Source organism: Echinops telfairi, unplaced genomic scaffold (assembly GCF_000313985.2).
Source record: "Echinops telfairi isolate 266 unplaced genomic scaffold, ASM31398v2 ScPeMD7_443;HRSCAF=831, whole genome shotgun sequence".
NCBI classification, from domain to species: Eukaryota; Metazoa; Chordata; class Mammalia; order Afrosoricida; family Tenrecidae; genus Echinops; species Echinops telfairi.
Window position 1 is genome coordinate 7,089,244 of NW_022104341.1, and position 12,036 is coordinate 7,101,279.

The 12,036-nt window shown below is 59.2% G+C and overlaps 2 protein-coding genes across 5 annotated transcripts in view; one reads left to right on the forward strand and one right to left on the reverse strand.

Annotated features, from left to right (window-relative positions):
- Nucleotides 1–42: 42 nt before the first annotated feature.
- Nucleotides 43–3,481, forward strand: PSRC1 (proline and serine rich coiled-coil 1). Of its 3 annotated transcripts, none has more exons than XM_045292105.1 (7): nucleotides 43–76; nucleotides 482–526; nucleotides 619–676; nucleotides 1,079–1,541; nucleotides 1,881–2,103; nucleotides 2,187–2,432; nucleotides 2,759–2,905. In XM_045292105.1, the coding sequence occupies exons 2-7, from the start codon at nucleotides 508–510 to the stop codon at nucleotides 2,902–2,904; spliced, it is 1,155 nt and encodes a 384-aa protein (XP_045148040.1). In that variant the 5' UTR covers nucleotides 43–76; nucleotides 482–507; the 3' UTR covers nucleotide 2,905. The 3 variants fall into 3 exon arrangements, with proteins under 3 accessions (XP_045148040.1, XP_045148039.1, XP_045148038.1); XM_045292104.1 differs by lacking the exon at nucleotides 43–76 and adding an exon at nucleotides 3,045–3,481 and having other exon boundaries at nucleotides 322–526; nucleotides 2,759–2,852; XM_045292103.1 differs by lacking the exon at nucleotides 43–76 and having other exon boundaries at nucleotides 322–526.
- Nucleotides 3,482–6,789: 3,308 nt separating this feature from the next.
- Nucleotides 6,790–12,036, reverse strand: part of CELSR2 (cadherin EGF LAG seven-pass G-type receptor 2) — a 23,935-nt gene continuing 18,688 nt past the window's right edge. Inside the window, exons 22-34 of one of the 2 annotated variants that reach the window (XM_045291822.1) lie at nucleotides 11,884–12,010; nucleotides 11,601–11,801; nucleotides 11,333–11,507; nucleotides 11,041–11,153; nucleotides 10,828–10,907; nucleotides 10,614–10,740; nucleotides 10,407–10,529; nucleotides 9,864–9,991; nucleotides 9,524–9,612; nucleotides 9,237–9,419; nucleotides 8,953–9,123; nucleotides 8,644–8,878; nucleotides 6,790–8,281 (exon numbers count right to left, since the gene is read on the reverse strand). In XM_045291822.1, the coding sequence (XP_045147757.1) occupies nucleotides 8,263–8,281; nucleotides 8,644–8,878; nucleotides 8,953–9,123; nucleotides 9,237–9,419; nucleotides 9,524–9,612; nucleotides 9,864–9,991; nucleotides 10,407–10,529; nucleotides 10,614–10,740; nucleotides 10,828–10,907; nucleotides 11,041–11,153; nucleotides 11,333–11,507; nucleotides 11,601–11,801; nucleotides 11,884–12,010 (1,771 nt within the window). In that variant the 3' untranslated portion in view covers nucleotides 6,790–8,262. Of the gene's footprint in view, nucleotides 8,285–8,643; nucleotides 8,879–8,952; nucleotides 9,124–9,236; nucleotides 9,420–9,523; nucleotides 9,613–9,863; nucleotides 9,992–10,406; nucleotides 10,530–10,613; nucleotides 10,741–10,827; nucleotides 10,908–11,040; nucleotides 11,154–11,332; nucleotides 11,508–11,600; nucleotides 11,802–11,883; nucleotides 12,011–12,036 lie in introns of both variants that reach the window. The other variant, XM_045291821.1, reaches the window with a different exon arrangement.

Below are 12,036 nucleotides of genomic sequence, written 5' to 3' on the forward strand. Positions count from 1 at the left end.
GATTTGAAAGGAGCCCCGCCTCCCGATAGCAGATTCCCGGGACTGGATTGTTAGCTGGAAGCACCTTTCACGGGAGGTGAGGTTCCGAGGGAATGGACGCTGGGGTGGGTGGGCCGGAGGTGTGGTGTGGGATAGTGTGGGTGCCGGGAGCGGGGGTCGCGGAAGGACCCAAGTAATGGATATTGCCGAAGGAAAATGGAGCGCGCAGACCGCCCCCATGGAGGAGAGACCTCGGAGCAGCCTGCATAGTGGGTGGTTGTGTACGGCGGAACTTTTTGGAACCGTCAGTCCCATCAGGACCTCCCTGTGGGACGAGGGGCGGTGGTAACGGGGTTAGCTACTCCCACACCGGTAGGAGCCGGGCCGCTGGTTTGGCTTCCAGCATGACTCTCCTCCTGCCTTGCACCCTGAGTAGAGCTGGGAGCTTGGGCAGAAGGGAGACCCGAGGAAATGTGTTTTTTTCTCCAACTCGGGTCTAAAGGGACTCTTGCACCTTCTGGCTGGAACATGGAGAATTCGGAGGAAGGTAAGGAAGCCCTGGAGGGACAAAGGAGGTGGTGCCACTGAGAGCTGTGCCCAGGCCCCCGGGGCTGGCATGCCTTCTCCTCTCTCCTCCAGATGTCAAGTTTATTGTGGATGAGACCTTGGATTTTGGAGGGTTGTCACCAGCTGACAGGTACCAGCCTCTTTATTCAGCTTCTTTTCCCATAGCAACTCCTCTTTGTCTCTGAGCGTTGGCCTCTGGAGCCCGGGCTGCTAATTTGGCTAAGCTTGGTGCGCAGTGGCTGCTGGGTGGCTGGTTGATGTGGATCTCTGTGACAGAGCTCAGCTCGGGGAGGGGAGAAGAAGTAATCCCGGAGTGAGAGTTCCGGGTGTTGAGAAGGGTAAGTGGATGTAATGCCTCTTCATTCTGGCAAAACCCCCAAAGTTGGTCAGAAGGCCCCATGGAAACGTGCATCGCACCACCCAGATGCCAACTCTCACAAGGTGTGGGGCTGTGTGCCTGGCTCTATTGTGGGGCGTTTGTCCCTGCTCCTCTCCTGTGTGGGCGCAATACCTGGTTTACTGTCTGTCTCAGTCGTGAGGAGGAAGACACAGCAGTGTGGGCGACTTCGGAGAAGCCGCTTCGACGGGGCCTCTCCCACCGAGGTGACTCCAACGCAGTGGCCCCCACCCTCCAGGCCCCGAGGTTCAGCTTAGGGCCCCTCAGCCCGGAGAAGCTGGAGGAGATCCTGCAAGAGGCCAACCGCCTGGCCGCTCGGCTGGAGCAGTGTGCGCTGCAGGAGCCGGCGAGCGCCCTCGAGGGCCCAGCGCCTCGCCAGGTGAGGCCCAGCCCCCGCCAGGTGAAGCCCAGCCCCCGCCGGGAGACTTTTGTGTTGAAGGACAGTCCTGTGCGAGACCTGCTGCCCACTGTGAGCTCCTTGGCTCGGAGTACACCCTCTCCACGCAGCCTGACGCCCCGACTGCGGAGCGGTGACAGAAAGGGCTCAGTCAGAGCTCTTCGGACCACACCTGGAAAGAGGCTGGCCAGCTCGAAGAGGGTGAGCTCAGAGGGTTTGTTGGGAGTGTCCCCTCAGGCACAGTGCATGCGCAGGAGCAGGATGCCATTCCTCCTGGGCAGAATGGGCCTGATAGAATTGTTGGGAATTAACAAAATGCCTCGAACAAGTGGCTGAGCATGGTGCCCTGCCTGTACTAAGCTCTCAGTAAGTGACATTGGGGATGGAGAGGAGGATGGTGTTGGCAGCTAACTCCTGCCCCCTTCTTACTGGGATCTAGGCAGCTTTCCACTGCATCCCATAATAAGCCAGCAGAACAGATTCTTTCACAATTCCTATCCGGCTTTTTCCCCCCCCCTCCCCTTCCTCTTTGTATTTCAGGAATCGCCCACATGCAATCTGTTCCCTGCATCAAAAAGCCCAGCATCTTCTCCTCTTGCCCGATCCACGCCTCCGAGCCGATCCAGCCCCTCAAACCGATCCAGCCCCGCAAACCGATCCACCCCCACAAGCCGATCCACCCCCCCAAGCCGATCCACCCCTCCACGCCGACTAGCTGCTCCGGTCCCAGGGCAAGCCAGGCCCAGTGAGCGAGCCGGAGCAGGTGGGAGAGCTAGGCAGCAGCAGTGGGCTGGGCCTGAGGAAGTTGTGACACTTCCCCTGACCTCCCTATTCCTCTCCACCCAGCTGCCCCGGCCAGACCAGTCCTGGCCCCGCAGCAGCCTTCCACCAGCAACTCTCAGCGCCCCGCCCCGCCGCAAGGTGCAGCTGCTAAACCTTCAAGTCGGCTGCCGGTCCCCACGACCCTCCCCAGGCCTGTGGGCCGCATGCCACTCTCCAGCCGGAGTGTACTACCCTGCAAAGGTGGTCTTCCTCCAGATTCTCTGTCAAGTCACAAGGGGCTTCCAAGACCAAGTGCTGCAGGCCACCGAGGTGAGGAGTGTGGCCCTATGGGTAAGAAATGGAGAGAAGAGCCCCTACTGTGCCCAGCTTGGCCCCACCTGCCCAGAGCCCGCAGCAGTGAGCACTTTCTGTCTTGCTTCAAACTCTTTGGAAGCTGGGGAAACTGAGTTAAAGAGAGAATGTGAAGTTGGGCCAAGAATCTGAGTCTGGTTCTGGAATACCCGCTTTCCCGCCCCCCACCCCCATTGGGGGAGGGGGTGCCAATCCCAAACTCACTCTCCTTTCATCTAATATTTCTTTCCAGAAGCTCGATGGAATATTCTGCTAACTCCTTTTTCTTATTCACCTCCATCAAGTGCCTGTTTCTAGGCGGCCAAATCTCCCTGCCACTGGTGCTACTCGCGGCAATCTGCAGGCCCCCAGGAAAGCCGCCGTCCCAGGGCCTACCAGGTCGGTCTGCTTAGGGCGCTTTTTCTCTCCCTTGCCATCCATCCTGGGCTAGGTACCCCATCATGTCTGTTGCTCCAAATCCTTGTGGGCCCTGTAACAAGATGGGCATGGGGGTCCCATCTCTACTCAACTGGGTGGCAAATGGCCCGGGAGATGGGCAGCTTCAAGCCCTGTCCCTTTCTGCCCCTTTAGGTAAGGAGTTCGGACGGCAAGCAAATTTCAGTAGTCAACCACTACAGTTGCTGCCTGGCCCTACCTCTTCTGGGCCTCCCCAGCCCTTTTGTTGGAGGCAGACCCTGACCCTGACTCTCCTGCCCCAGGACCAGTGGAGGAGATGCTACCAGGGCTGGTCCCCCAGGAGTTGAGACCTTGGGAAATGGGTGGATTAGGGTTGAACTGCAGGGGGCATTAAACTCTCTGCATTGAAAGCAGATTCAGGAAAAAGAGGTCACCTCCTGGTCTTCAGATGAACAAACAGAACTTGAAAAATGCAGGAGTGGGTGTCCTCATCCACCCCCACTCTTGCTTCCAACCCCTTGCTTCCCTGCTGGGGGTGGGGGGTGGGGGGGGTGATTTCCATCCCTGTGGGCATTCACATGCATGGCCTCGGGAGAGGGGCCTCCCTGACTCCTGACCTCCACCAGGAGGGGCAACCACCTTACTCCACCAGTCTGTCTTTCTGAAAATAAACGTATTTTTTATATTGTATGAAAGTGGGTCTCGTCTAATATCTAAGTAACTTTGAGGAGCCCCCTGTGTCATTCTGGGGAGAGAATCGGTCTGGGCTTCTTGGGCAGGGGCCCCAACAGGCCCTTGGCCTTGAGGCTGCAGCTCATCAGCATGTGGCTACTCCGCCCCTCTTGTTGGCCTCCTTCCAGGACTCATAGATTATTAAAGGTCCAGATCAAAGTTAAGTGCAGTCAGCTCTCCATGCCCACAGGTTCTGCAACGCTTGGGGGTGGGGGACAAGCAATTCAGTGATCAAAGCAATCCCTCGAAGGCTAAGTGGAGCATCAGGTGTTATTTACATCTCATTTACACTGTTTGCTATTTTAAGTAATTAATTCAAGAGGAGGTGTGCAGGTTATGTGCAAATCATTGTTGTTTGGTGCCTTCAAGTCCGATCTGACTCATAGTGACCCTGTGTACCATGTTACCCGGTCCCCCAATATCCTCCCGCGTGTCCTCTGAGCCCATTGTTGCAGGCACGGTGTCCATCTGTTGAGGGTCTTCTCTTTGCTGTTGACCTTCTCCTTTACCAAGCAGGAAGTCCTTCTCCGGGGACTGGTCTTGCCTGATAAAAGGGTGTGAAGCAAAGTCTCTAAGATTCTAAGAAGCCTTCCAGCTCTACCTGTTCCAAGGCAGATGTGTGTGTTGTCTGGCAGCGGACGCCTTAATTCCAATGCCTCTGTTCTCCTAGGTCTTGCGTATCCATCCCCTGGCGTTCACAGTGCACGAGGCCGCTGGAAACCCCCTGGCTCTTGTCAGGCACACCTTCATCCTCAAGGCAACATCTTATTTGCCCAGGGCATCATGCCGTTTGATTGCTTGGGTGCTGCCCCCGGGAATGTTGGTTGCAGATACAAGTACAGTGCGATCCTTGACCACTTCAGTCTTCTCTCAGTTTCTCATGATGTGGCCTGTCGGTCCAGTGGTGAGGATGTTTGTTTTCTGCGCTTTGCGGGGGCAGCCTCTCCATAGCTGTATTCTGAGTGCCTCCCAACTCGAGGGGCTTGTTTCCGGGCACCGTCGTCAGCCAATGTTCCACCGCTGTTCGTAAGGTTTCTAGTGGCTCGTTTTTTCAGAAGGTGTCCGCCTCGTCCTTCCTAGATTGTCTGAAACTTTCTGCTGAAACCTGTCCACCAGGGACAATCCTGCTGGTATTTGAAATACCGCTTGGCCCCACTTCCAGCATCACGGCCACCACAGTATGACAAACTGATGAGTGAGTGGTGGAAACGCAAATGCTCCAGGGTTTCATGTCAGGCCTTAGGTATGTGTGGGCGACTTGGAACCAGTCTCCATAGATACCGAGGGAGTTCACTGTGCGCAGCGGGTATAAAGCCAGCTTCCAGGTGAATGACTCTGTCTGCTCTCAAGGTGAAAGTCCTTCCTAGGAGAGTGGAGCCCCCTAGAAACCCCGCCCCAGCTCCTCCTCTGCAGAGCAGCTTGTGATGGTGCCCCGTGCCCCATGCTCCGGTCTCCTGATTCCTTCAGCCAGATGCTGCTGAGAGACCTCATCGCATCTCCTCTAGACTTCTGGACGTGGGGGCTGGCGCAAGGCTTCCTAAGCCTCTGCAGTGCCTAGTGTTGGTGCTAGGATTCAAGCTGGTCGAGTTTCATGTCACTGGAAAACATCTGGATGCAAGACGGTGGATGTTTGTTGAATGAATGACAAAGGCTCATTTAGTAGATTCAGGATTGGGTCTCCTTGTTCCCCTGGCTTGAACCACTCCAAGACAATTCTTGTAGAGTTCTGAGGCAAATTCCCTCCTTTCGAACTAACTGTGACTGAAGGAAGCCAGCAAGAAACTGGGCAAAGGGACAGTGGACTCCCAGCACCTTGCCCCACATGCCTGTAAGCGCCCTGCATGGACATGGCAGAGGTCTTCCTCTCCCTGCTGGGACCTTGCACTTCCTTGGCTTCTTTCTTTTTTACAGCGGGTGTTAGGGTTCGTTTGGCACCTCTACCTGCTCAACGTGGATGGCAAAGTAAGCATTCACTTTTCCCTGGGCATCATGGGAAAGCAACTCCGGTGGCCTCCGGGATCGTAAGATTTTATGTGGGGAAAAGGGGTGGAGGTATATGCTGAATGTTTGGGATACGGCAAGATAACAAGTGTGAACTTCTCCTCTGCACCTGCCAGGTGGTGATTTCCGGCTCTAGGTCAGCTAGCAGTCCCAGGTGTGGCCTGCATGCAGGTGGCGTATTGTGTGAGCTGCAGGTGCACGTGTCCCTGCCACCTGGTGGCTGGGGAGGGCACAGCATTTCCCATATTCACTCTCGCAGACCAACTGTTCTTCCCAGTCAGTAGGCAGTGCCAGCCAGGAGGAGGCCTACCTGCCACAGCTGTCCTAGTTCAGCGCAGGGCTGCTAACTTCCCTCCCACTATGCCAGGCTTGTGACTTTTCTGTCTTTAAGCATTCGACATCCACCCTCCCCTTCACTTACACACACACACACACACACACACACACACACACACGCACGCGCGCGCGCATTTATTAGCCTCTGACAGCACACTGTGGACCACTTAAGCACTCTCCATGTGTGAACTCACTTAATCCTCATAAACGCTCCATTACACGATGCTATTAGCATCATCATCATCCGCAGATGGAGAAACGAGGCTCAGACAGATTAAGCCTGGTTCCCGGCCTCGTTAACTGCTACCCGATCTGGCCCTTGTGCTAACACCGGCCGTTGAAGCAAGTAAGACAAGTAAGACGTGGGAAGAGCAGTGGCTTGGAGAACACAAACCACGCCCACTGCCAGCGAGCCCATTCCAGCTCCCAGCAACCCTGGCCGACAGGGCAGAACCGCCCCTGTGGGTTCCGGAGACTGACTGCTGATGGGAGTGGAAAGCCTCCTCTTTCTCCTGAGGAGTGGCTGGTGGTTTTGAACTGCTGGTCTTGCGCTCAGCAGCCTAACCATACCAGGCTCTGGAGTAAGAGTAGTTAATTCATTCTCCACCTTCCATGCCACCTGCATGTCACCTCTGGGAAGCCTGTCCTGAGGGGGCAGGCTAGAAACCTGCATGTCCCTCCCTGTGGGCAGCCCCAGCAGTCACTGCTTCTTTGAGAGGAGGCCACCTGGGACCCCTGGAACTGCCTGGGTTGACATGACCATTTGGGGTCCCTTCTGGGGCCCACAGTGAGGAGCTGCCTGCCCCGTCCTCCAGACGGCAGGCGCTGTGCAGAAGTACCGTGCTCCGTCCACCGGACAGAATTAGTTTATTCAGTAGTATGGGGACATGAGTACCACAAAGCAGAGGTCGGTGACAAGACCCTACCGTATTTACAGTGACTCAACCTGCACAACCTGGTGTTAGTATCGAGTTAGCATCCAGCATCATTGTATTTTTATAAGTCATCAGTAGTAAAAGCCAGTTAAATTTTTAACCCTTTGCAGGAATTGCTGAGGGGAGGTGGTGGGGGAGAGACGACATGGCGGAATATCCAGAGGTCAGTCTTAAAATGAGAAACAGGGACGCTCCCCGTGGCCTCTTTGCCTGACCACCCTCTCCAGAAGGAAGGTCAGCATGGCTGGTCGGGGACACAGGCTTAGAGGAAATGGCAGCTCGGAAGGAGCGCAGCAGGCAGAACTGGGGAGGGGGAGGGGGGGGGTGGGAAGTAGGAGGAGGGATGACAGCCTGGGTGCCCACCCCAGGGCCACTGGGAACACACCCAACCTGTGCCGGCCACTTCAGACCCCTTGGGCAGGACACAGACCCATCCCAACACAGAAAGCAAATAAATAAAAAATATATATATATTAACTCTCTCTTCGCAGGGAGCTGGGGGTCGGGAGTGGGTGGGGTGGGGAAGAGAGGGGCAGGACCTGGTCCTTTGAAGAAGAGAGCCAATTCCAAGAAGGGGTTAAAAATAGAACATGTAGGCTACCACAGGGCACTTGGCCTGATTTGGGGGTGCTGGGGGTGGGGTGGGCGAGTGGAAACCAGAACCCAGACTTGAAACCTGTGCTTGCAGCCCCTCAGAGTCAGCACTGCATTAACTTCCCCCACCCCCACCCCCACCCAGCAGAGAAGCGTAAATGAACACGTGACTGGTCCTCCCCGGCGGGTGGGGAGGGCGGTGAATGAAGCACTTTCGGGTCAGCAACAGCAAACGGAGCGAACACCTGGGCGGCAGATTGCAGGAAGAGGTGAGGGGCTGGGGTGCCCCGCCCCCACCTGGGGGCGCAGGCTCCCCCTAAAATGTGTTCATGCAGCATTTGGGGGTCCAGGGCGCCGAGTCCTTCTGCCCTCGCTGGACAAGGCCTTCTCAGTTCCTGGGAGAGGCAGCACAGCAGGGGTGAGAGGCGAGGCCGCCTGCGGTCGGGCGCCCTGGGGGCATTGGCTTTGTCCTTCCTTTGGGTGGTGGCGACTGAGGGCCACGCCCCCCAGCCCCTCTCCTCCCAGAGGCACCGCAGATGGGCGGCCAGCGCGGCCCGGGCCGTCCTGGCCTCTTTGGGAAGGGAGAGGGGAGTCCGTTTCCAGCGTATAAAAAGAAATGAATCCCTGAAGTCATGACGCGTGGAGATCCTTTTTGAAACTCTTTTTTGTTTTTTTTCCTCTTTTCTGAAAAATTTTTCTCTTGGAGATGTTGGCCCCAGGGGTCCAAAGTGCAGTGAGGGGTGGGGTGGGGGAGGGAGTTGGCACTAAGTGGGGACCCCTCCTGGCCGGACTCCTCAGATGGACGTGTCGTCGCTGCTGCGGGCAGGCGGTGGGGGCGGGGCGGGATAAAGCACAAGACAGGAGTGGGGGTGAGTGCAGCGGTGGAGAGTGGGGAGCACGGCCCAGGGTTAATGCAGGAAGTTAAAGAAGAGAAATCTGCAGAGGCAGAAGGGAAAGCGACAGAGAAGGGAGGCGGAGGGTTAGTCGGAACAGAGTGGACAGGAGGAAACAGAGCAGCAGCCCAGCTCCCCCCTTCCCTCAACTCCCCTGGTTGCCCACAGGCACGTGTGTGTCACATGTCCCTGTCAAGGAGCTGGCCCGCAAGCACTCCACCCCTCGGTCTCCTGGCTGCGGGCCACAGTGGCCTGGGGGGTCTGCCCACAGGCCCCACTCACTCGGAGCCTGATGAGTCCTCGTCCACCGTGCCCGCCTTGATGCTCATGGCGATGGGCATGACCCCATTCAACTGCTCCTGCAGGCTCTGCCGGGGCGGTGGGCGCGGAGGGGGCCCTCCCCGGCTGCCCTCGCTGACGGAGGAGCCACGCGAAGATGCTGTGCCCTGTTCCAGGGGCAGCCGTAGGAGGCTGCTCTTCTCGCTGATGGCGGGCAGACACTTCTTCTTCAGGATACCTGTGGGCCGAGGGCAGGTGAGCTGGGAGGGGCTGGCTCCACCGGCCTACATGCAGGTCAGGGGTCCCACTCACCTTTGTGCGGCTGGGCAGAAGGGCCTGGGAGGGGGCCCAGGGACCCCTCCCGAGACAAGGCATCTCCGTTCTCCCTCAGGCGCTCCTCTGGGCCCACGCTGCCACCACTGTCCTTTGCTATGGTCACAAAGTCTCCCAGCCAGGGGGCCTTCCCAGGCCCTAGGCCCCCATCTGATGGGGACGAAACCACATGAGGCCCTAAGAAGGCTGACAGCCAGGAGAATCCCACCCCAGCCCCCAAGAACTCCAGGTGCTCTGCCCCCTGGGCCACTGCCCTGGCCCACCCTTGGGGGTGCTGTGCAGGGGCAGTCTCTCAATGCCCGGCCCCAGCAGGCTGTCCCAGCCCGGCTCGCCAGGGAATGCTGCCTCTTCCTCCTCCTCCTCGCTGTCGGATGAGTGGGTTGAGGCATAGGAGCCGCTCTGGTCGTCTTCCAGGGACAGGTCACTGTCAGAGTCCGTGTCAGGATCTGTGGGAGCAGGAGACATCACAACTGGCCCCCCACCCCCACCCACCCCTCAGCCCAAGCCGGTAGCTGCTCTACTGGCTCCAGCCTGGAGGCTCTGTTCTCACCATGCTGCTGGTCTTGACCCTCCAAGAACAGGCCCCCGGGGTCCCCCAGACCAGGAGGGCCTTGGCCAGGGTTCAATGTGGACTCCTCCCTAAGAAGACAAGACCATGCTGGAGGGGTCAGCTGGGCCCTTTGCCCAGTGTCCCATCAGCCTCTGCCCTCTCCTGGGACTCCAGGGCCAGGCCTTAAGTCCCTACTGCTTCCAATTGCAACTGTCCAGTCACCAGTCCCCCCTCCCCATGTCCACCCCGCTGTGCACAGCTCAGCTCCTGGCGCCTGGCGGACGCTGCATTTGGAGCATAGTCATCTCCCCTCTCCCCACCCTTCCCGCCCACGGGTCACCTCAGCAAGAAGGGGATGTAGCTGGGCTGACTCTTGCCCGAGCGGCTGGCGCTGTGCAGAGAGCCGGCCGAGTCTCCATAGGGCTGGTATAGCCGTCCGTCTGCGTAGGGGCTGGGGCAATTGTAGGACTAGGCAGGGAACAGAGAGGCCTGTCAGTGGGGGAGGAGCAGAGGGAAGCTCGGAAGAGGAGGGCCCCACATTCCTCCTGCCCCTTTCCTCAGGCAGGACCTGGCAGGTGGTCCTGGCTCAGCTGCCCTGTGCACCTCAGATACCCTGGACCAGGCAATACAAGGGCTTGTTGGCGGGGGGCAAAGTGGGGTCAGGAATTGTCACCTGAGAGCATCCTGGGAGACAGGAAACTCCCCAGTTCAGGATCCCTGGGCATCCTCTACCTACCTCCTCCTACCTACCTCACCACCCCCACGCCCACATCGACCTCAGCACCCCTTCTTCAGCACAGGGAGGCACGTGGGGCAGAAAGCACAAAGGGGTGTTCCTGGGGCCTCGGCTTCCTCTTCCCTCCCAGCCAGCAGGTGCCCTCACCGAGGTCAGGGTGGACTTGGTGGTCAGAGCAGGGTCAGGGCTGGGCTTGCGGCTGCAGGCAAACTTGAGTGCCTTCCGGACCTCCTTGCTCAGCACCACGTAGGAGAGGAGGATGAAGGGGCCCTGGCAGTGAAGAGGTGGTGTTGGCGTCTGAGCGTTCTCCCTGAGGCACCCCCAGGCCGGCTTCCCGCCCCTCCACTGCGGGACCTGGATGCAGTTGCAGGCAGCACAGAGGTAGTGGAAGAGGAGGGTGTCGCTGTTGACCGAGAGCAGGGCCAGCAACCAGGCGGCACTCAGCAGCAGGAGCACGGCGAAGGAGGGCCGCAGGCCAGAGCTGGGTGGGGCGGGATGGGGTGAGTCCTGCAGTAGTGTCCCCCAGCCACCACCCACCGCCCCAGTTGGCCGGGCAGTGCATACTCACATGGGGCCTTTCTTCTCGAAGCCCTGCCGCTGGGCTGCACAGGAGGCACGGGCTGCCAGGGTGTACAGGAAGACACTCATCTGTGGGAGGGAGGGCAAGGCTGGGTATGCCGGGCACAGGCAGACAGATGGACAGATGGATCCCTGCCTGCCCCACCAGCAGCCTCGGCTGTCCCCAAGCGGCCTCCCCGTCCAGCCACTGCCCGGCACCCACCGACACAGCAAAGGCCACGGGGCCCGCAAAGCTCCAGATAAGAGTGTCATAGATGGACAGCCAGCAGAAGTCAGGGTTTCCGTAGCCCTCGGGGTCCAGGCCCACAGCCAGCCCTGCAGGCAGGGACAACAAGGCCGGTGTTAGGAGCATGGGGCAGGTAGGGTCCACTCTGACATGCTGGCCTCTTGGCATGGGGATTGTCCGTGGCCATGGCTGGGTTAAATTGGGGACACCTCTTTCGAGGCTCACCTCCCTACCCACCCGCCGGGGACGGGAGTGGGAGAGCTGGCACCTGTGATGAAGGCGGGCACGCCCCAGCCCAGCATGTAGTAGAAGCGCATGGGGCCAGCGTTGACGTCTCGCACCTCTGTGAGCGCTCGGTACAGGTGCAGGGCCTCCAGCAGGGCCCAGGAGAAGGTGCACAGGTACAGGAAGTGTAGCAGGATGGCGATGACTGTGCAGGCAAACTGAGGGCCCGGCCCGTCAGCCACTGGGGCTGCCCAAGAGCAGGCTGCTGGGGGTGTGGGGGTGGGGCCGGGGAGGGTCCCGGGGTGTCTTACAGGGAGGTCAGCCTGGTTGATGCCCAGGAGGAAGACCAGCTGAGCCAGGCCCAGGGCAGCCGTCAGGTTACGCCGGATGCCGTGCTGGTTGGAGCGCAGGGTGCGCAGGGCGGTGAGGAAGAGGAAGGTGAGCAGCAGGGCGGCCAAGGTGACTCCCAGGGCCACGTAAGTCAGGGTCTTCAGCGGCAGGATCTCCCCATTCTGCAGGGAAGGCGTGGGGCGTCAGGAAGGGCAGGGCTCGGCCCGGGCTCCCGTCAGGGCGCTGCGGCTGCGCGCGTCCCACCTCGCGCCGGGACACGTCCATGAGCACAGCGAAGCTCGTCATGTGGTTGCACTGGCAGCTGACATGGCTCTCGTTGCGGAAGACGACCTCACAGCCGCGGGCTGACCAGCCTCCAGTCCCGCTGACCCTGCGGGGGGTGGTGCGTGGCGCAGA